Consider the following 25,145-nt stretch of genomic DNA (forward strand, 5'->3'; position numbering starts at 1 on the left):
TGGACATGAACATTTCAGCAGCTGCTTCTAATTAAGCCCCAATACAATGTGACTGTATGGAAGTTGTTTTTAAGAAAATGGAAAACATAATTTCATGCAGGATTGTGCAAACTTTCTAGGGTATTCAATTATCTGCAAATTATCTCCAAATTTGCAGCAATTTTTCACCCAAATTTTTTTCGTGGCAATCGGGCGAAAATTGCAGCGAAAAAGCTCAGTTTTTCGACCTATTTAATTCCAAACGGGTTTCATGTGAAAATTCTTGCAGTGAAAAGTGCAGGTGAAAATGGGGAAATAAGCCTGTACCCCCAAAAATGCTAAACTAACATCGGAAAACCGAAGAGAAGTGTGTTAGAGATCACATTGGAGAGTTTTTGGGGACTTAAATTGTGTGAAATAGCTGTTATATGCATTTTTTTTAATTAAAAAAATGATAGAAAGCAAGATTTTTTGAGCAAAATAAATGATCTCATTAAATTTGGGGTACACGAAAATGGGTATAAGTATATATTTGGATCATTTTAGGGTACTTTAAAAAAAGTGGAAACAGACCGATTACTCCCATCTGCAAGCCTAAAAACACCTGTCCCACTCATAAAGCACCCCAATATACCTGTCCCATACCTTGAACCCCAATTTCCATCACTTTGTACTTTTTCACCCCAAAAATGACATGTCATTATTGGCCAATTAAAAATAATTAAAAACTTCAACATGCCTAATTAGTCATTAAGAGGGGTGTCCCAGGAGTTCTGTACCATATCCAAACATTTTTACCTTAAAATAGTGACTTTTCCCAACTTTTCACCTCCTTCAGAGTAGGTGAAGTGAAATTAGTGAAAAACTTTTTCCCTGGAAAATTGAATAGGCTGTAATTGCGTTTCGCGGGAAAAGTCCGATTTTTTGCGCGAAAACTGGACTTTTAGCGTGAAAAGTCTGTTATCACTGCTAATTGAATATACCCCTAATATTCATATATATTAGTGTTTTTTTCTGTTGTGGGACCTCATAAATTTAATCTTTATCCAAAATACATAACTTTGTTCTATATAAATTCATAAATACATTTAATTAATAATATTCAATATATTATACATTTATAAAATATATTTTATTCATAACTTTCTTATCTTAATTATAGTGCTTAATGCTAATATGTGACTAATTTATCCTTTAGGAAAGATTTATCAATTACTGATACTGCCAGTGAGAACTTATTAGTGCTAAGTAATATGGTGTATTAATATTTTAATTTTTATTATTTTATTTATATAAAGTGTTACTGTGTATATATTTATAATATTAATTTGGGGGAATTTATCGATTATCCTCACTCATAAATGTATTAGTGCTAAATGATACAGTGTATTTAAAAAAAAAATACTTTGATATATTCTAATTAATTTCATATATGGAATTCATCAACTGTCCTCATTGTTTACAATAATCAAATTGCATTGATATAATGGAGAAACATATTAGGTTTCATACACATTTAGATAAACAAAAGTGTGAATTTAGAGAAGGGAAACCAAGAAAACAAAAAATAAACCAGAGAAGGGGGAAACCTCTAAAGGAATGAAACTATGGCCCTCATTCCGAGTTGATCGCTCGGTATTTTTCATCACATCGCAGTGAAAATCCGCTTAGTACGCATGCGCAATATTCGCACTGCGACTGCGCCAAGTAATTTTGCTATGAAGAAAGTATTTTTACTCACGGCTTTTTCAACGCTCCGGCGATCGTAATGTGATTGACAGGAAATGGGTGTTACTGGGCGGAAGCACGGCGTTTTAGGGGCGTGTGGCTGAAAACGCTACCGTTTCCGGAAAAAACGCAGGAGTGGCCGGAGAAACGGTGGGAGTGGTTGGGCGAACGCTGGGTGTGTTTGTGACGTCAACCTGGAACGACAAGCACTGAACTGATCGCACAGGCAGAGAAAGTCTGAAGCTACTCTAAAACTGCTACGAGGTTTGTGATCGCAATATTGCGAATACATCGGTCGCACTTTTAAGAAGCTAAGATACACTCCCAGTAGGCGTAGGCTTAGCGTGTGTAACTCTGCTACATTCGCCTTGCGAGCGATCAACTCGGAATGAGGGCCTATGTCTATTCCCTCGTTTAATCCACCTGGCACTAATGTATTTAGGGTATAGATCCAGAAAGACTCTCATTTTGACAATAGAATTTCTCTATTTCCTCCTCGAACATTCGGTTTTATATGTTCCAAAAGGGTAAAAGTGAGGTCCCCTATTTCTGATCCATGTAACTCCGAAAAATGTCGAGGCAGGCTATGTGTCTTAATATTATTCTTTATGTTTCATAAATGTTCCTGTATTCAGAGTTTTAAAGGCTTTTTTTTTTTTTTTTATATAGGCCAAACCGCATTTACATTTGATCCGAAATATTACATATGCAGTGTTACATGATACCATATCCTTTAGGGTATATTTAAACCCCCCATCAAGTTGCCACTGAAAAGGTTTTTTCTCCATATGTTTGCAACATATACATTTCCTGCATGGAAATCATCCATTTGTTTTTGTAAGGAAAGAAACAGAGTCATCTTTACCATTATTGGGTATCAGTCTACTTGGGGCTAGTATCTATTATAAATTCAGTGCCCTTTTATATACCACAGGTGGTTTTTCGGGGAGATTAGGACCCAATACCGGGTCTTTTAACAAAATATCCCAATGTTTATTTAAAACTTTTCTTATCGTATTAGAATCTCTATTGTGTTGTGTGATGAATGGTTTTGTATGATTGTATGATTAGGTTGACAGGCAGCACTCCAATAGTATGCGGTAGAGTGCCCTCCTAGATGTCCGCGGCTTTGACCCAATAAATAGAAGCAGTCAGGTGGCACTCAGCAGCAAAATCACACAGAGGCAGGTAAGTGATTCAAAGTTTCGAGACATTAATGTCTCCTGATGAAGAGATATTAAAGTCTCAAAACGTTGAACCACTTCCCTGCCTCTGTGTTATTATTCTGCCAAGTGCCGCCTGACTGCTTTTATATATATTTATATATATATATATATACGATGAAGAGAGACATGCAGCGGCACTCAGAGACTGATCCCAAATCAATAACGTGCAAACGGTAAATTTAATCCATCGGAAACAAAGTGGGGTCACCTCAGTTTGTTTCCTATGGATTAAATTTACCGTTTGCACGTTATTGATTTGGGATCAGACTCTGAATGCCGCTGCATGTCTCGGTTCATCGTATATTTATTATTCCAAATGGCACAGGAGCCAAGTACTATAGGGTGAGTGCCAGCTCTTCTACGCAATATATATATATATATATATATATATACACACACACACCGCCGGCACTCGGACTGCCCCCGGGGCTGACTTTCTCCGGTGCCCTCCACTAGGGTAGATTCCCCATATCCATAAGGCAAACAAATAAGGCGGCACTCAGAGACTTTGAAAACCAAAGTGACTTTAGTGCATAAAGTGCTGAATCGACTTTTCGGGGTATTAGACCCCTTCTTCAGGATAACATACAGTGCAAAAACAACCACAATTAATAGGTACACTCACCCCCTAAAATGCCCCCATGCCTGGGTCCCGATGGCCACGCCGTTCCGGGCCCAGGATCCGTTCATCCGGAGTGACCACTTCCGCCGGAAGTGACGTCGTCTGATGACGTTGGGGGTCCCGGTCACGTTGCCATGGTGCCACTGAAAAACGAAAACAAATACATTTATCTACGTGCCGCTGGTCATCTTACAGCAGGTGAGGCACAAACACTCTGTAAATAATCTACTCCTGCTGTCACGCAGCAAACTAAATAAGAGAGCGCCCAGCGCCCATGGTGGACGAAATAACATCAAAACGTGTTGCTGAAAAATAAACAATAACACACCTCAACCTGAAACATTATACCCTGTCTTAATAACTGTGAACCCTACCAGAACCCACTATAATCAAAGCGGGAAATACCATCATATAAAGTTACCATATCATGTATATATGTGTATAGTGCCAGACAACCTGCTGTTTGACCAGTAGCACGCGAGATAACATTAAAATGTCCATTTCCATAAACCTCATAAAACCCAAAGTGTCACGAACATGTATATACCTACGAGACATATTTATCCCTGGCTTTCCTGCCACTTACCCCTAAACCAACCAACATATCCTTTGTTAAAAACAATATATTCTAAAATAATAGACATGTGTGAAATACATGTAAACTCTACACAGATGAACAAAGCAGCGTAATGCAGCCCATTTAAGCATAGCATAAATTCATTTACAACCAAAGTATACTTAAGGCACTACTTGCTAAACCCTGATCCTTCAGTTCCAACATATTTATAAAATGTAACTAAGGCCCAATGTTTCGTTGAGTCCCTTCGGTCGGAAGGTGTCAAGCCTGAAGATCCAACGGCCTCAAGTTGGAGCAGTTTAAGGGGACTATTCTCTCCTCGGATCGACTCCGGTACCTGATCTATAACCCAATATTTGAGAGTTGCTATCCCATGTTTAAACTCTAAGAAGTGGCCTGCCACTGGTTGGTCACTCTTGAATTTACTAAGATCTGTTTTGACCACCAAGTCCTTGATATTTCTCCCTCTTCTGTAGCTGGGCAGAATCCTAGTGTGTTTCAGCGATTTCAGATCAGGATCTGAAGTAACCATGGGCCATAATGCTCTGGCCCTTTTGCTGGTATGGTGGCTATTTGTGTCAAACGTGTTCACCCATGGAATCCTATCCTTTACCCTTTGGGGGGTTTTGTTAGATAACAGAGTGCACATGTTGAGGGCCACTGCTTTGGCCCGAGCTGTTTTTATCAGTGGTCTTGGGTACCCCCTCTGTAGGAATTTGCTTTCAATGGTATCAAGTTGTCTATCACGTTCAACAATGGAACTAGTAATCCTGCACACCCTCAGGAACTGGGAATAAGGTAAGCCTAAAACAGTAGGAGCCAAATGGAAGCTACTATAACTGAGAATGGTGTTCCTGTCTGTGGGTTTGGTATATAGACTTGTACTGATCTTTCTTTCCAGAATGTTAATGGATTTATCCAAAAATTAAATCTGTGTATTGGTGCACTTCATCGTAAGTTTAATAGGACTGGAGGAGTTGTTCTGTGCCGCAATCACTTCACAGAGCATCTGTTCACTACCAGTCCAAAAGACCAACAGATCATCAATATATCTGTATTCGAGTTTTCAAAAAACAGACCCTTTTCCACCTCACACATGTACATGTTGGCAAAGGCCAGTGCCACCGCCGACCCCATCGCACAACCCGTCGTCTGTCTGAAGAACTTATCTTCAAACAGGAAGATATTAGTTATGGTTGAGGGTGAATTCCAGAAAAGGGTTGGTGGAGTCTGCTCAGGATCTCTCAATCTAAATGCTTGGTACTTTAAATGATGTAAGTTAAAGCTATAGCTCTAACATAAACCAACATATGGCCATAAAGCAAACTAATAATTAGTATTTGGCACTGGGTTGGCGATGCTCCCTGAGATAGTTCAGTAAACTAGTCAAAGGAAAGTGTATGGTTCTTGTATAGTACAGGAGCCAAAAAGGGAAAGAAAGACTATGAGTCTCTTCTGGGGCACACTTTTGTGTGAAATATGTGGCCTTGTAATATTTAAAATGTAACTGTTATTAGTAATCCTCTATAAACAAAATGGCTATAAGGCAAAAGACAAAGTAATAGTAATGATAACAGCAATTGTCATAGGGTTTGTCTATCCGAATAAAATATGATTGATTAGATTTGGTGATACAAATCAAACTTGATAGCTCTATTGGGCGAAATTATATGTGTGTCTCTGATGTTAGAAAGAATAAATAATATATATATATATTGCCTTCTTCCGAAAAAATGAACTATACTTATAATGAAAATAACAATATAGCGGAAGGAAGGGGTATTATTCAGTCTGATAAGCCGGGCTCCACACTGATAATTGGTAAGATATACATTTCAAAATCTGAGATAGAAAATAATACTTTGGTTCCAGGTCCTGTGTCCTGGGTTTGGATATAAATACCTGCAGTACCAAGTATTCATTCAAAGGAGCGAACATAATTTTATTCTTATCACTTTTCTATCTTAAAGCACATTCTTGGATTTCTTATCCAATTGTAACCCTATATTTTGCATGCTGTCCGATTATCGGTCTCTTAATATAACAATAAAAGTACAATTTTTACCTATTTCTTGTGCACCTAGCAGTACAACCCCATTTTCTTTTTGTGTATCATGTGTTGTTTATGGTTGTCTTAGGTGGCACCCCCGACATGAAATTACAGGATTTTCCCAGATATGTTAATTGGGGTCTCCATAAATTATTTCTTTATGAAATTTGAGAGTGCAGATTTTTTTTCTGTTTCTTGTTGCCGGATTTCTCTGCCTAATTACCCAGCAGCTGCACTCTGGACTCTGCCTAATTACCCAGCCAATACCTGCTTCCCAGCTGGTATAAATATCCTGCATTAAGGCTGCCTAATTGTCAGTGCTTTTGTTGTCTAACCTAGTGATACATGTCTCTCTTGTCCGTGGTTTCTCCAACTTGTTCTTCCAGGTATTCCAGCTCCTGTGATCCAGCTCCACTAAGAGACCCACACCAGTTACCATCCTGTGGTGCAGCCTGACTCCGCAGTGTTCCAGCTTTGCATTCTGCGATCTGCAGTGATCCGTCACTGGCTTTCATCTTCCAGCTTCAGTGGTTTCTTCCTGTATAGCTCTCAGCTGCTTCCAGGTTATCTTGCTCCAGGAGATTCAATTCTGCCCTGAGACCTGAGTTCCATCCTGCTTGCAGCCCTGTCTGGCACCATCGGTGTTACGCCATCGATCATAAAACTTTCTATTTAGTTTCCAGATCATTCTGGTGGCCGACCCTGAAGAGGGACATTACTGAATTTATTGCATCCTGTCCTACGTGTGCGAAGCACAAGGTACCTCGCCAGTCGCATGCTGGACAATTGGTACCTCTGTCTATTCCTCACCATCCTTGGACCCATTTATCAATGGACTTTATTACAGATCTTTGTGAGTGTAACAAGTACAATGCAATCTGGGTGGTAGTTGACCGGTTCACCAAGATGGCTCACTTTATTCCTTTCTCCGGTCTTCCTTCAGCTCCCAAGTTGGCTCAAATCTTCATCCAAGAGATCTTCAGACTAAATGGTCTCTCTAAAGAGATCATTTCCGACAGAGGTGTCCAATTTGTAGCCAAATTCTGGCGAAGTCTATGTTTGGCACTCCAAGTCAAGTTAAAATTCTCTACTGTTTATCACTCTCAAACCAATGGGAAAAACAAAGAGGGTGAATCAGGACTTGGAGGCCTTCCTCCGGATCTATGTATCCTCTTCTCAAGACGACTGCGTTCATCTCCTTCCATGGGCCAAATTTTGTCACAACAATCAGTACCATTCTTCATCTTCTTCCACACCATTTTTTACCAACTACGGGTTCCATCCAAAGGTTCCAGAGTTTCAATCGCTTCCAGCAACATCTGTGCCTGAAGTTGATATTACCCATCGTCAGTTTTCCCAAAACTGGAAGAATGTCTGGGCAGTTCTCCTAGAAGCTTCCTCAAGATACAAGAAGTTTGCGGATAAGAAGCATAGGGCAATTCCGGCCCTCAAGCCTGGTGATTTTGGTTACCTGTCTACCAAAAATCTAAGCTTGAAAGTCCCAAGTATGAAGTTTGCTCCTCGCTATGTTGGACCTTTCCAGATTGATCAAGTTGTCAATACAGTTGCTTACAAGCTCAAGATTCCCAGGACATTTCATATCTCTCTCCTCAAGCCAGTCATCCTGAATTGTTTTCATTCTGCGCTCCCCATCGTACCTAAGGTCCATACTCAACATGGTGCTGAGTATCAGGTCACCAAGATTCTGGACTCACGCTTCCGGTATGGTCATCTTCAGTACCTGATTGATTGGAAGGGCTATGGCCCTGAGGAACACTCCTGGACTAATGCATCGGATGCCCATGCTCCCAAGTTAGTTCAGGCTTTCCATGCCAGATTTCCTCTCGAGCCTAAGAAGTGTCCTGGGGCCACTTCTAAAAGGGGGTATGCTTTCAATATCTGGGTAATTTCTCATCAGCTGCACTCTGGTCTCTGCCTAATTACCCAGCAGCTGCACTCTGGACTCTGCCTAATTACCCAGCCAATACCTGCTTCCCAGCTGGTATAAATATCCTGCATTAAGGATGCCTAATTGTCAGTGCTTTGGTTGTCTAACCCAGTGATACATGTCTCTCTTGTCTGTGGTTTCTCCAGCTTGTTCTTCAATGTATTCCAGCTCCTGTGATCCAGCTCCACTAAGAGACCCGCACCAGTTACCATCCTGCGGTGCAGCCTGACTCCGCAGTGTTCCAGCTTTGCATTCTGCGATCTGCAGTGATCCGTCACTGGCTTCCAGCTTCCCGCTTTGCTTCCAGCTTCCAGCGGTGCTTTGGTATAGCTCTCAGCTGCTTCCAGGTTACATTGCTCCAGGAGATTCCATTCTGCCCTGACACCTGAGTTCCATCCTGCTTGCAGCCCTGCCTGGCACCATTGGTGTTCCGCTATCGATCCCCAGCTACATCGGTGTCCGCCATCGATCTCCAGCTACATTGGTGTTCCGCCATCTATCTCCAGCTACATCGGTGTTCCGTCATCGATCTCCAGCTACATTGGTTTTTTGCCATCGATCTCTAGCTCCATCGGTGTTCCGCCATCAATCTCTAGCTCCATTAGTGTTCTGCCATCGATCTCTAGCTCCATCGGTGTTCCTCCATTGATGTCTAGCTCCATCAGTGTTCCTTCATCATCTTCAGTACCACTTCAACCTCTGAGCACCTGTGTCAATAAACTAACTTGTGTTCTTTCATCAACTTTAGTAACACTTCAACCTCTGTGCACCTGTGTCAATAAACTAACTTTGTTTTTTCAAACTCCATTGTTATGGTCATGCCTTTGAGCTACCGGTTCTTAGACTTCATGTACATGCCAGCCCCTACAACTGAGGCCTCTCTAAGTTAGCCTCAGCCTTCAGTTTTGACACATGTACTGCCATACACATTTCTGCTAGAGATAATGTATAACAAAAAGCAATGTGGTTAGATATACATGTGATATTAACTCTGGATGTGGTAAGTTTTGACACTCTTGGTATATTAAGTAAGGGTATGTATAGAGAGTCCCTTCTACTGTATGTCGTTTTCAGACGGTTTAAGGGGGAAATTGAGACCTGATCGTAGCAGCACATTTGTTAGCAGTTGGGCAAAACCATGGGGGTCATTCCAAGTTGTTCGCTCATTATATTTTTTCTCGCAACAGAGCGATTAGTCGCTAATGCGCAGTGTCCGCAGTGCGACTGCGCCAAGTAAATTTGCTATGAAGTTTGGTATTTTACTCACGGCATTACAAGGTTTTTTCTTCGTTCTGGTGATCGCAATGTGATTGACAGGAAGTGGGTGTTTCTGGGCGGAAACTGGCCGTTTTATGGGAGTGTGCGGAAAAACGCTACCGTTTCTGGGAAAAACGCGGGAGTGGCTGGAGAAATGGGGGAGTGTCTGGGCGAACGCTGTGTGTGTTTGTGACGTCAAACCAGGAACGACAAGCACTGAACTGATCGCAGATGCCGAGTAAGTGTGGAGCTACTCAGAAACTGCTATGAAGTGTCTATTCGCAATTTTGCTAATCTTTTGTTGGCAATTTTATTAAGCTAAGATTCACTCCCAGTAGGCGGCGGCTTAGCGTGTGCAAAGCTGCTAAAAGCAGCTTGCGAGCGAACAACTCGGAATGAGGGCCCATGTGCACTGCAGGTGTGGCAGCTATAATATTTGGGAGAGAGTTAGATTTTGGGTGGGTTATTTTGTTTCTGTGCAGAGTTATTTCTGAATGCTTTATTTTTACACTGCAATTTAGATTTCAGCTTGAACACCCCCCACCCAAATCTAACTCTCTCTGCACATGTTATATCTGCCCCACCTGCACTGGAACATTGTTTTGCCCAACTGCTAAAAAATTTGCTGCTACAATCAGGTCTGAATTACCCCCTTAGTCTCGTCGTAATCCTAGAAGGAAATGTCAGAAGGACGAAGGACACATGTAACTTGTACTGGGTTTCTGCATTTGGAAATCTGCAACATAAGCATCACATTTACAATGAGAGAACCACATAGTACACACTTGTGCTTCAAAGACCTGTATCTGCTTTTAACTCTTGATGTGCCCATAGATTGGCACTGGTTAATGAGAGTACAGGGGAGAGGGTCATATGTGCAATTAGTTTTTATTAATGCTTAATACGTATAAGCTTAATGAAATGTTGATAATGAAAATTGGTAATATTACATTTGTGTAGAAAAATGGTACTTTGGTTTGAAATTAAATAATAATTTATTTCATGGATAGCAATAAAGTAAGGATAATTATCCAAATAGGACTCTAGTCATAAAGAATTCCACTCTTAGATTATATTAGACAGCCCATTTAAAGTGACAGATATTGAGAAAGTTTCACAGGTAGGAAACACCCAGGATTTCTGCTGTCCACAATCATATAATAGGAAACTGAATTGTAGATGAGAGAACCCACAGGTGTTTCTACATGGAATAAGGTGTGCTTCTGCTGATGGTGTCCTAGTAACTAGGCAACTGATGAGAGAGCACAGAAATTGAGTGAAGAATTAAAAATCACTGGGTGTCTGAAAGATTTTCTATGAAAAATGCAGTAATTTACAGATGTGTATAGTGGAAAAGGATCACTATTGTCTGTGATAGGGGATACCCTACTGTACACCATGTAGTAATCATGCCTATAAATCGCTACAGAAACCTTGTATTACCTATTGCCTAAAATTAGTCTATACATACATATATACATGTAGATGGAGACATATGGTATAAATGTGATTAAGGGCCTCATTCAGAATTGATCACTCGGTAGGGGTTTTCTTTCAGTCCTGCATTTGCATAGTCGTCGCCCACAGGGGAGTGTATTTTAGTTGTGCAAGTGTGCGATCGTATGTGTACCAGAGCTGCACAAACAGATTTTGTGCAGTTTCTGAGTAGTCTAAAATGTACTCACCCACTGCGATCGCTTCTGCTTGTTTGGGACCAGAATTGATGTCAGACACCCACCCTGCAAACACTTGGACACGCCTGCGTTTCTCCAGACACTCCCTAAAAATGGTCAGTTGCCACCCACAAATACCTTCTTCCTGTCCATCACCTTGCGATCGCCTGTGCGACAATTTTTTTCGCACCAGCCCGCCGCTGTGCCCAATGCCCTGTGTATTCGTCCGGCGCGCCTGCGCATTGCGGTGTATACGTATGCGCAGTTTAGACCTGATCGCAAGCTGTGAGAAAACGCAGCTTTGAAATCAACTCTGAATTACCCCTAAGTTAGGTGCTTGAAGCGATAATATGTAAGCATCAAATTTGCCATAGCGCCTTGTTTTTTATGGATGCTATACAGAGTCTGTTGAATGTTCGAAAGCTGCAGCACAAGTGAATACAATAAATTCTGCAGTGTCTATTCATTCACTGTTAACTAGCGCTGCCACTTCCAGCGGGACTTATCTGATGTGGCTTCCCCGTCTGGTATCCATTCATGTTAGGCAGCACCTATACTCGCAATCATGATCACGGTGGCAGCGTGTACATCCGCTGTCCGTCTGACGTGCACGTTTCACCTGGGCGGCTTTGTCAGGCACTGTGATTCTATCCACTTAAAGAGACATGCATCAATTTCCATCCAGTTGTGCCACCTGATTCCATCAATGCTCCAAAATCATTCCTGATAAAATCAGTGACCCATCATTGATTCTGGTTACTTTCAGTGTGACATCATCAATTCCTGTTACCATCGTTGTGCTATCATTGATTTTTGTCACCATTGGTGTGCCATCAACAATTCCTACCACTATTGATGTTCAATCATTGATCCCTCATCATCTGTGTTTCACCATCGAATCAGCATCATGGGTAATTCGCCATCAACTCTGCACCACCAGTATTACGTCTCTCTGGTCAGTATCAGCTCATTACATCTGTACAAGTTGTTAGCTGACTGCATCTATGAACTTCCATTATCAGCAAGGCATCTTCCATGATTGCCACCATATTGATGCCTAATATTACAAAAAGCATTTATCTGACTTCTGTGCATTGAGGACTATTACTATTACTATTACTATTAAATGCAGTAATTTACAGATGTGTATAGTGGAAAAGGATCACTATTGTCTGTGATAGGGGATACCCTACTGAACACCATGTAGTAATAATGCCTATAAATCGCTACAGAAACCTTGTATTACCTATTGCCTAAAAATAGTCTATACATATATACATGTAGATGGAGACATATGGTATAAATGTGATTAAGGGCCTCATTCAGAATTGATCACTCGGTAGGGTTTTTTTTTCAGTCCTGCATTTGCATAGTCGTCGCCCACAGGGGAGTGTATTTTAGTTGTGCAAGTGTGCGATCGTATGTGTACCAGAGCTGCACAAACAGATTTTGTGCAGTTTCTGAGTAGTCTAAAATGTACTCACCCACTGCGATCGCTTCTGCTTGTTTGGGACCAGAATTGATGTCAGACACCCACCCTGCAAACACTTGGACACGCCTGCGTTTCTCCAGACACTCCCTAAAAATGGTCAGTTGCCACCCACAAATACCTTCTTCCTGTCCATCACCTTGCGATCGCCTGTGCGACAATTTTTTTCGCACCAGCCCGCCGCTGTGCCCAATGCCCTGTGTATTCGTCCGGCGCGCCTGCGCATTGCGGTGTATACGTATGCGCAGTTTATACCTGATTGCAAGCTGTGAGAAAACGCAGCTTTGAAATCAACTCTGAATTACCCCTAAGTTAGGTGCTTGAAGCGATAATATGTAAGCATCAAATTTGCCATAGCGCCTTGTTTTTTATGGATGCTATACAGAGTCTGTTGAATGTTCGAAAGCTGCAGCACAAGTGAATACAATAAATGCTGCAGTGTCTATTCATTCACTGTTAACTAGCGCTGCCACTTCCAGCGGGACTTATCTGATGTGGCTTCCCCGTCTGGTATCCATTCATGTTAGGCAGCACCTATACTCGCAATCATGATCACGGTGGCAGCGTGTACATGCGCTGTCGGTCTGACGTGCACGTTTCACCTGGGCGGCTTTGTCAGGCACTGTGATTCTATCCACTTAAAGAGACATGCATCAATTTCCATCCAGTTGTGCCACCTGATTCCATCAATGCTCCAAAATCATTCCTGATAAAATCAGTGACCCATCATTGATTCTGGTTACTTTCAGTGTGACATCATCAATTCCTGTTACCGTCGTTGTGCTATCATTGATTTTTGTCACCATTGGTGTGCCATCAACAATTCCTACCACTATTGATGTTCAATCATTGATCCCTCATCATCTGTGTTTCACCATCGAATCAGCATCATGGGTAATTCGCCATCAACTCTGCACCACCAGTATTACGTCTCTCTGGTCAGTATCAGCTCATTACATCTGTACAAGTTGTTAGCTGACTGCATCTATGAACTTCCATTATCAGCAATGCATCTTCCATGATTGCCACCATATTTATGCCTAATATTACAAAAAGCATTTATCTGACTTCTGTGCATTGAGGACTATTACTTACTTTGTGATAGCTACTCTGTGTGATTCCATTGGGTTATCCGATTGCTGATATTTAAGTCTATTACCATCTGCCGCTGTGATTACTTTACCTGCATGCTTGTGTGTATGTGTGTGTGTATATGTATGTATGTGTATTTATGTATGTGTATGTGTGCAGGGGAGGGGGGTGAATAAACTGCACTTCTGTGGAGGCATTGTATGTAAGCTGCGCTACTATTGGGGCGTTACTACTGGGGTGTTACGTGCAAGCTGCGCTACTACTGGGGCGCTACATGTAAGCTGCATTACTACTGGGACGTTACATGTAAGCTGTGCTACTACTGGGGCGTTACGTATAAGCTGTGCTACTACTGAGGCATTACTACTGGGGCGTTATGTGTAAGCTGCGCTACTACTGGGGCTTTACTACTGGAGCATTACATGTAAGCTGCATTACTACTGGTGCTTTATGTGTAAGATACACTACCACTGGGGAGTTACTACTGGGGTTTTACGTGTAATCTACATTAATACTGGGGTGTTATGTGTAAGATGCACTACTACTGGGGTGTTACGTGTAAGCTGTGCTACTACTGAGGCGTTACTGCTGTGGGCGTTATGTGTAAGATGCACTACTACTGGGGCGTTACGGATAAGCTGTGCTACTACTGAGGCGTTACTACTGGGGCGTTATGTGTAAGCTGCGCTACTACTGGGGTGTTACTACTGGGAAATTATGTGCAAGCTGCGCTACTACTGGGGCATTACTACTGGGGCTTTACGTGTAATCTGCATTAATACTGGGGTGTTATGTGTAAGATGCACTACTTCTGGGGAGTTACCTGTAAGCTGTGCTACTACTGGGGCGTTACTCATGGGGCGTTACTACTGGGGCGTTACGTGTAAACTGTGCTACTACTGGGGTGTTACTACTGGGGCATTACATGTAAGCTGTGCTACTACTGGGGCGTTACTACTGGAGCGTTATATGCAAGCTGCTCTACTACTGGGGCCTTACATATAAGCTGCATTACTACTGGGACGTTACTACTGGGGCATTGGTACAGGGGCATTATGTTCAATCTGCGCTATTACTGGGGCATTACATGTAAGCTGCATTAATACTGGGGCGTTATGTGTAAGCTGCGCTACTACTGAGGTGTTACTACTGGTGCATTACATGTAAGTTGCGCTACTACTGGGGCTTTACATGTAAGCTACGCTACTACTGGAGCGTTACATGTAAGCTGCGCTACTACTGGGGTGTTATGTGTAAGCTGCACTACTACTGGGGCATTATGTGTAAGTGGCGCTACTACTGGAGGAATTATGTGTAAACTGCGCTACTACTGGGTTTATTATGTTTAAGCGGTTCTACTACTGGGTCATTACGTGTAAGCTGTGCTTCTACTGAGGTTGTTATGTGTAAGTGGTGCTACTACTGTGGCGTTATATGTATGCTGTGCAACAACTGTGGTGTTATGTGTAAGCAGTGCCACTACTGGGGGCGTTTTAAATGGGGGTACAATTGTGTGGCCATGCCCCTTCCTTGTGAGACCACAACCCTTTTTCGACGTGTGCTGTACCTTTGTAAAGTTTGGGAGGGCACAAATTTATAGCTTGCAGGGGGGTGCCGAACACCCTTGTACCGGCCCTGATAAGGGGGGGTCAGTGACTGATGCAGAGAGAGAGTGGGTGACAGGGGCACAAGCACAATGTCCTGTGTAATGTGGAGAAAAGGGGGCATGGAACACAGTAGCCTCTGCTCTGTCTGTGACGACCCCTTGTGCTTTCCTTAGTTTAGCACTAGGAAGACTCTGACAGTAATATAGATTTCCCTTTTTACAGGCACTATATATACACACAGACGGACCAATTAATCAACCAAAGGATTGGAAATTTAAATATGCGTCCGTATGTGAGTATAATTTCAGGCGCAATAATAAATTATATTTAATTACTATAGATATCTTGCAAAAAGATTTCTAACTATAAGCTGGTCACCACAGAAATTCTATATATAAAAAACCTAAAAGCAGCTCCAACATAGTAATCTGAAGTTATACTATAAAACGGTTACACACATATACATATATAAGAGAGCGCAATAAGTTTTTAGAACAGTTTATTACACTTTAAAACACAAAAAAATTACTTTATCACAAGTTTAATTGATTGATTGCTCCTTTAAATACATAAAAACACCAAGGAGCTATTAGAAACACTGCAATGTATATTCCTATTCAGTTGTACAAATGAATTAACCTTTCATATATATGCATATCAGTCCTTATTACACATCTATTCCCAGCTACCGCTGGCAGATTATAGACACCTTTGGCTCCTTTTACTTTTCACTAGTGTGGCAAATGTTGATAATGTCCTGCAATACTGTGTTCTGGATAATTATCCACAAGGGAAACTTGTATATATGCCACTTATATTGATGGAATATGTATCGTGTGTCTATACAAAACTTTATGAGTCTGAATCCAGTTTTAAATGGTATAGACTGTATGCCAATTTTGTGCGCGGCAGCTGATAAATCACTTAGGCTTTATCACCTTAATGGCACAGTGTGTTATAAGTTCCTGCCAGTAGTGGGTGAATTAATGGAGAACTAGGTCTCACCTAACTGCGACCAGGATCGATGGTACCAAGTTCCAGAAAAAGCAGTGCCCGGCTGCGGCAGCGCGCTGCTGGATTTTTCCTTTGCTGGAGTTGCTTGATTACCGGAACAATAAAATGTTCTCACCCCAACCGTGGTCAGCAGTCTTTCCGTAAGGAGAGCAGCAGCCGACTGCCGCTACACACCGCCCAGCTTCTCCTCATTTGTGCCGCTTGTATTTCCACTTTACCAATGTTTTAATCAATTAAACTTGTGATGAAGTATTTTTTTAGTGTTTTCAAGTGTAATAAACTGTTCTAAAAACTTAATGCGCTCTCTTATATATGTATATATGTGAGACTCTGGCAGTGCCAGATACACTGGTTGTGAGCTGCCTTTAATTCATAGACATCAGAGAATCAGAAAAATTGTACATGTGGCTGGGATCAACAGCACTGATAGGTGGCAGGACTCCTCTATTACTCTGTACAGCACACACAAGGTCAGTTCTGCCTACCCAAGGTAAGGGGCAAGTCCCTCAGGTAGTGGGGCCCACCCTGCTCCCTGCATTGGACCATAAATAAAAAAATGCTCAAAACATTGTGTATGGGGGAGTCGCTTCCAGGGGATGTCTCATTGCAAATCTGGCCAGCAGTGGGCCCCTTAGATCTCAGGGGCCAGGTTAAATTCACCTGCTTCAACAATTGCAGTTCCACCTCTGCATGGGTGAGGCTCCAGCTAGATATCATTACTTTAGAAACTGGGACTTTTAGTTACAATTGTTGCAACATTTGCTAAGCTGAAACTGTGTTAAAGACTTTATATATATCCAATCCACATTATTTAGGACACTTGCACCAGCCCCATTAATATTTTATTTTTAAATATCTGTTTTATTGACTATAAGTAGGCTTACAGCAAAAATAAACAATAAGGTAAAGTTAAACATACAATAGCAGGAGTATAAACAGCCCCAAAATGAAAAAAACTAAACCTCATGTCACTATAACAATTAGGCATATGTGTGTTGGTGTACTAGTCACTGTAGGGCAAGAAAAATGGGAAGACCAGTACAATTTTAATATAGGAAATAAATATATAATAAAAAAGGATAAATGGTGCACCCCAGTGATATTTTTTATCACTTTATCATGTATTTCTTTTCTAATATTTCACTATTATATTTTAATATGAATTATCTACTTTTTATAAAAATACAATTAAAGTTATGTTTTGATCCAGATCCCTACACCAAGAAACTGCTGTTCTCTCTCTTGTGTGTTGTATACTTTTGTATTAGGTGTCAGTAGTAGCGCCTCTTATACCATGGTAGTGAAGATATATATTTACAAATAACTAATCAAATCAGGCAATTTTGGGGGGTTTCACCCTACACATTGTTTTTTACACACATTGGTGCAGAGGATCAACTATTGATGTTTCTCCTCTCTATTCTTTAACAAGATTAATTTCTATAAAACATAAGTTACATTCACAAAATAAAAATGACCTCAATTATAACCATATTGAATTGATACAAGCTAACTTACTTAAGAAACACAGGATACAATCAGGCCCTCAGTGTGACTCCTCACATGATTAATAAGTGATATATTTCTAGTAAAACACTTGTTACATTCAAAGCAAATAAAAGGCTTCTCTCCTGTATGAATCCTCTGATGTATAACAAGATATTGCATATCTATAAAACTCTTGCTGCATTGAGCACATTTACAGTAAATGATTTCTCTCCTGTGTGAGCTCTCTGATGTAAAACAAGATGTGACTTCTGGGAAAAATTCTTGCTGCATTCAAAATATGTAAATGCTTTCTCTCCTGTGGGAGTTCTCTGATGACTAACAAGGTCTCGCTTGTGGGTAAAACACTTGCTACATTCAGAGCATTGAAATAGTTTATCTCTTGTGTGAATTTTCTGATGTCTAACAAGATGTGACTTTTGGGTAAAACATTTGCTGCATTCAGAACATGTAAATGGTTTCTCTCCTGTGTGGGTCATCTGATGAATAACAAGGTTTTGCTTCCTGGTAAAACACTTGCTACATTCAGAGCATTGAAATGGTTTCTCTCCTGTGTGAGTCCATTGATGACTAACAAGGTCTTGCTTGTGGGTAAAACACTAGCTACATTCAGAGCATTGAAATGGTTTCTCTCCTGTGTGAGTCCTCTGATGACTAACAAGGTCTCGCTTGTGGGTAAAACACTTGCTGCATTCAGAGCATTGAAATGGTTTCTCTCCTGTGTGAGTCATCTGATGACTAACAAGGCCTTGCTTGTGGGTAAAACACTTGCTACATTCAGAGCATTGAAATGGTTTCTCTCCTGTGTGAGTCCATTGATGACTAACAAGGTCTTGCTTGTGGGTAAAACACTTGCTACATTCAGAGCATTGAAATGGTTTCTCTCCTGTGTGAGTCCTCTGATGACTAACAAGGTCTCGCTTGTGGGTAAAACACTTGCTGCATTCAGAGCATTGAAATGGTTTCTCTCCTGTGTGAGTCATCTGATGACTAACAAGGCCTTGCTTGTGGGTAAAACACTTGCTACATTCAGAGCATTGAAATGGTTTCTCTCCTGTGTGAGTCCTTTGATGACTAACAAGTTCATGCTTGTGGGTAAAACACTTGCTACATTCAGAGCATTGAAATGGTTTCTCTCCTGTGTGAGTCCTCTGATGACTAACAAGGTCTTGCTTTTGGGTAAAACGCTTGCTGCATTCAGAACATGTAAATGGTTTCTCTCCTGTGTGAGTCATCTGATGAATAACAAGGTTTCGCTTGTGGGTAAAACACTTGCTACATTCAGAGCATTGAAATGGTTTCTCTTCTGTGTGACTCCTCTGATGTAAAACAAGATATGAGTTTTGGGTAAAACATTTGCTGCACTCAGGACATGGAAATGGTCTCTCTCCTGTGTGTTGCCTCTGATGTCTGAGAAGATGTGATTTATATGTAAAGCTTTTGTCACATTCAGAGCACAGATGTGGTTTCTCTCCTGGGAGACTCATCATGTATTAGATGAGAAACAAATTAGCTGTAGAATGTTTCTTCTATCCAGAAAATGAGAACAGCTTGTGTGATTCCTCAGAGGTGTAAGGAGAAATGATGCCTGTAGTTGGTTTGATCAGAGAAAAATGTCCCTTTCTACAATAACTTCTTGGTTAAAATCCTGTAAATTTGTTGTCCTGCAAGAAAAAAAAAATATTTAACAGCATAAAGGTTACTGGGGTAATTCTACTTTTACAGTATCAGTGTGACTATATATAATGAACTTTATATATTTTTATATACACTAACAAATATAACTCAGTCATTTACCATTGTTTTTATATTTGTGTATTTTGCAGAATGTATAACTCTATTTTCCTGTAGCAGCTATTGATACTTAATATAATACACAGGTGTAGATGTATGAAACAGTATTATGGGGGAAGTGGTATCAGAGCAGACTCTGCACTCTTTACTGAATGAGGTCCATATTGCACATATTATACCAGACTACTGATATACAAAAAAATAGTCGTTCACATGAGTCCAATATACTGAGAGAGTATATATATATTTATTTAATACACACATAATCCCACAGTAATAAGTAGTCTACTCATCACTTATTTTCAACAAAAGCAGGTGATAATTAACATTTTCAGAATGAGCATTGATGCACAGGTAGCTATGCGCCCGGAGTTGTGGGAGAAGTGGGGGTGCCCATCTATTGGCTATGTGTCAAGCTTAGGTGCAGGCACAGGGAGCATATGGCAGCAGCAAGCGTGAAGATAGCTGTGTGCCCAAGTGCCCATCTGTTGGCTGTGTGTCCAGCTTGGGGTGCAGGCAAAGGGAGCATATGGCAGCAGAGAGAGGGTTGTGTGTCCAGGTTTTAGGGGAAGTAGGGGTGCCTAGCTATTGGCTGCGTGCCCACCTCGGGGTGCAGGCACAATGAGAACATAGCAGTCGAGAACAAGGAGAGAGCTGTGTGCCCAGGGTTGTAGGGGCACAGCTGTTGGCTGTGTGGGTAGGGTGAAGGGGCAATGAAGTCACGGTGACCGGATCCACTGATGTGGGTATAAATATGACAAGAACCATGGAAGCAGGAGAAAAGTCTCTCACCTCTGAAAGCTGTCTCAGCAGAAAGAGCAGTTTTCCATAAATGATACATTTGTTAGAGACATGATGATAGTCCCTGAAAGCTTTTTTAAACTTGCATTGAGTTTAAAACATAATTATAATAAGTGATAATTATGTAGTACCTAATAGAGACTATGTAGATAATCATATATACATGACACTATAATTTTACTACAGTATATACAATTTAAAGTTTGAGATTGCTGAGTATTAAACAGTTTTGGACTAAATTTTAGCAAATGTTCAACCAAAAGTTGGTCGTCACGATTAAGGGACAACTAAATTATTCCTGCTGCTACGTATGTGGCCCATACACATAAGTGACAGACTGTAAGTGCCCATAAATATACTTACACATTTATTATGGACTTACATTCAGTTACATAGTGATTCATGAATATCTACCTACACTACGACTTATATGATAATTCTGTGTCATATACAGCGTGTTATCTTCATATTTTTCTTTTAAAATATTTATATGATAATTCCAAATATAGAATATAAAGTTCACAGTAGTTTGCCCTATGAAATATAATTCTATTATATTGTAATACTAACTATATAACAATTTTTTAAATAAAACTTTTTAAGTATTGACAACAGGACAAGATCTACAAAATAACATCTACAAATATTTATGTATATATCAATATATTCATATGTATAATATAATCACCTTACTCTAGAGATCCTTTCTTTCTCTTACTGTACCATCTGCCCAGCTCTCCAACCAGTAACTCATCCAGCAGCTCCTCCATCAGCTATCAGTGGCCTGATACAGCCTATTTATAGTCACTCCTCCCCCATCTCTCCCCAGTAGTTCCCAGGATGGCCAGAAGGAATTCTTACACTTAGAGGTGACATGTAAATTAGGGTGTCATAACATTAGTATATAGTCATTCAGCACATCAGCTTCTCGTGCCCAGCTCCTTGTCTTGTAAATGAAGTGTAAATATTCCTAAAGTCCCTTACTACAATGGGAATTGTTAATTACACCCTGTCAGGGGTAACACGTTGCATTCTAATTAGATCACAGCATCCTCTGTTATGCCACTAAAGAGTCCATTGTTTATGAGTCACCTATTGTTCAGGCAGAGTTTAGGAAGACAGATCTTTTCTACATACAGTATCAGCAGCAGGAACATCACAATGATTCACTGTAAATATAATCAAAATGACACATATAAAGCACCAAGAAAAAGTTTGCACAAATTTTGAAAAAAATTAAAAATACTATATGTATATATAAATGCTATATATAATTGCGAAAGCCCTCACTCACTCACTCACTCACTCACTCACTCACTCACTCACTCACTCACTCATCACTAATTCTCTTCCTTCATGATATGTTAGGAAGCTGAAATGTAACATAGGTATTCTTCAGGTGAGAAATAGGAAACTACCAGGGACGTGCAGTCAGGGGAGGCAGGGGAGGTTGTGCCTCCCTTGTGATTAATTATTACAATCATACAAAGAAGATACTTATTACACATAGTCTGTGTCATAAGTATCTTCTTTATTTAATTGTAATAATTTGATGCATTCAAATGCATTTGGGAGGCAATGATAGTGGTGCCTCCTATAGATAATGGGAACTGGGGCAGAGCGGAGGGCGGGGCCAAGCACTGGGCTGTATAAGCCCATTCAAAAAGAGAGGGAAAGCGTCACTGAAAGAGTTGCCTCGCTGACAGGGACACCACCCCCATGTCAGTGAGACACCTGTGATTGGGCAGCGGATCCAGTGCTGGATCCGCTGTCCAGTCACCCACGCGATGCTGGAGGCGGAAGAGGTGCGGGACCCGGGGGCTGTGACCGGCGTTGGGAGTGTCGGGGCTGAAGCAGGAGAGAGGTGTGAATTAGTTTTCTATTTGGTTTGTCTAAAATGTCCCCGCAGTGCTCACTTCTACACTGGGCCATCCCATCCGTCTCTGCAGCCGTCCGCCTCCAGATCCCGTCTCTACAGCCTCCACTCAGACTGCTTGTTGTTGCCAGGCGTCTCGTCCCGTTACTAAGCAATGGGCCGGAGTGACAAGTGAGCATGTTCCCCTCTCTTTCTCTCTCTCTTTTTGTTCCCCCCCCTGTAACTATTTATTTTTATTCACTTTTACAGGTGCCACTATTGGATTCTACTTGACAAGTGGACGTAATTCTCGGCGTGGGATGTAGGTAAGTATGTGTGAGTGTGTAAGTGTGTTATAATAAAATTTTACTTTCACAGTGTGTGCGTTGTGTTTTTATTTGGGTATTGTTTTTGTTGTAGAACTACAGGTACCAGTGAGCCCGTTATTTGCCCACATGCTGGTACTTGAGGTCCTCCAAGTACCAGCAAGAGGGGGGTGCTTGCTGGGCCTTGTAGTTCCACAACAAAAAAAACAATATTCTTTTTTTAACACTCATGACTATCCGCCTGGCACCCACCGCCCAGGGGTGCTGGGGACAGCCTCGGGCTTCACCAATGGCCCTTGGGTGCCTGGAGGGGGGGGACCCTTTGATTTATGGGGTCCCCACTCCTCCAGGGAACCCCGGTCAGGGGTGACTAGTTGGGGTAATGCCACGGCCTACGTAAATGTGTCCCCCGGCTGTGGCATTATGTCCCTGGCAAGTGGATCCCGGTGCTGGTTTTAAAAATACGGGGGACCCCTACATCTTTTGTCCCACATTTTTTTGGAACCAGGACCAGACTAAGAGCCCGGTTTTGATTGTCTAAATATGAAGAACCCCTGTACAATTTTTCCCCAGTATTTAAAAAACCAAGACCGACTCAAAGAGCCCGAGGCTGGTTATACTAAGGAGGGGGCACCTCACGCATTTTTATTTTTTAACCCATTCAGACCCTTCTCCATTAAGTTAATGGAAGCCCTGGACAACAGAATTGCATTCATGTCTTCCTCTCACTCCCTTCCTGTCCCAAACACTCTAAAATTTTCTAAAAAAATTACAATATATAAAATGTATAATGAGCAGGCAGGCAGCGGGCATTGGCGGCATCGGAGTGAGATACAAATTATTGGCGTAGGGCTTGGTCAGTTTATGTTGGGCGAGTTTGTAAGCCGGTGGCGGTGGCAGCGGGTATCGACTCAGGGGCAGTAGCGGGCATTGGCTCGTTAGTAGTAGGGGTCATTGGCAGATTTGGTGGACATTATGGCTGTAGTGCATTACCAGCCACTGACCTCACCGTACGCCACTGGAAGCTACATAATTAGAATTTTAATAAACCTCCCCTAACGGGATGAAAAGGGGGTTGGAATATTGATATAATGTGTGGCTTGCATTGCGTGAATGATAATGTCCAAATGGACAATCACATTTAAATTTGAATTGCATTGGACTGCAGTGTGTAGAATTTAATAAACTACAAAAATGGTCCTGTCACTTTTTACTGTGTCTGCTACGCGTGTTCCTAGGGTACTGCCAAGAACCACGTATTAATATTTACTGACATTTAGATGTCTCAAATTTACATGTCTAAAAATTACCAAATTTGTATCACTCATTTAAATACAAAGAGCAGGTAGAACAGCGAGTGAGACGTAAATATTCCGAAGGTCACTTACTAAAGCATAGAAACATAGATTTTAATGCCAGATAAAAAAACACTTGGGCCATCTAGTGTACTATCTAGTACAAAGTATAGTCAAAATTAGCACTTAGACAAAATCACACATAGACAAAATCTCAAGCACAGATAGTAAAAATCTGTACAATCTGTGTTATCTGGGCTCTGGGGGAGTTCAAGGGAAATCGCATAGTCAAAATCAGACATAGCAAGGATCTCACTGTGTGTACACACCTTAAGTTGCCCAGGTACAGATACAAGCACACACCCTATGGTTAATTTTTTGTGCAAGAAGCCAATTATCCTATCAGTATATTTTTGGAGTATGGAAAGAAACAAGCGCAGTCCGAGGAAATCCACACAAGGATGGGGAGAATGTGCAAAGATATAGATAAATCTAAAATAGTGTGAGACGCATATAAAGCTGCAGGGACGGATTGGCTTGAAAGCTGCTGGGAAGGTTCCTGGGAGGCCGACAGCAGTGTGGGGCCACATGTAGCTCTGCATCCAGTACTGCATCAGCACCACTCACATTATATCTGACAGCTGCCAGCACCTATAAGAGGCCACAGCTTGGGGAGCTCCGGCATTGTGAGGATAAGCTGTCATCTCATGTGACACAGCTCCTCCAGTCACCAGTTCTTGGCAGCCACACAGCACACACACACAGTGACGGTGAGTGATATCTATCCCTTTGGCCCCACTGCTTTCCCCTGCTCTCCTGCTCTCTCTGCCCTCCCACTTTCTGCTACACCACTGACCCCTTTTCACAAACACCTCCAAACCCCCATCTGCTCGCCCCCCCCCCCTGTGGCACCCCCCTTTCTACCCACGGCACTCCCCTCCCCCACTTGTGGAACTACCCTCCCCAACTCATGGTACTCCCCCTGTGCCCCTCCATTTGCAGTACCCCCACTCATTTTGAAATCAGTGAAAATAAAGTACACTATCTGGATGTCGAGCTCTCCCAGGAAAATGCTCACTTATATATGGACTTATACAAGAAACCAACCAACAGGAATAAAATAACATTTTGAAATTGGACAGTAAACATCCAAGTTCCATTAGGAATTGTCTCCCCTGTTCACAATTTTTCCGAGCAGTAAGAATTTCTGACAACACTGCTAAGGCAGAGGCTAGAATTGATGAGAAGTCAATGCACTTTATAAGCAGGGGTTACGATGCAATGCACCTGAGAACTGTCAAGCAAC

General features: G+C 41.5%; 1 protein-coding gene across 1 annotated transcript; it reads right to left on the reverse strand.

Moving 5' to 3' along the window:
• Window positions 1-18,367: 18,367 nt before the first annotated feature.
• LOC134934286 (gastrula zinc finger protein XlCGF17.1-like) lies at window positions 18,368-19,255 on the reverse strand. The gene has a single exon (XM_063929752.1). The coding sequence runs from the start codon at window positions 19,253-19,255 to the stop codon at window positions 18,368-18,370; it is 888 nt and encodes a 295-aa protein (XP_063785822.1).
• Between the last annotated feature and the right edge of the window lie 5,890 nt (window positions 19,256-25,145).

The sequence above is a fragment of the Pseudophryne corroboree genome, chromosome 6 (genome assembly GCF_028390025.1).
Source record: "Pseudophryne corroboree isolate aPseCor3 chromosome 6, aPseCor3.hap2, whole genome shotgun sequence".
Lineage (NCBI taxonomy): Eukaryota > Metazoa > Chordata > Amphibia > Anura > Myobatrachidae > Pseudophryne > Pseudophryne corroboree.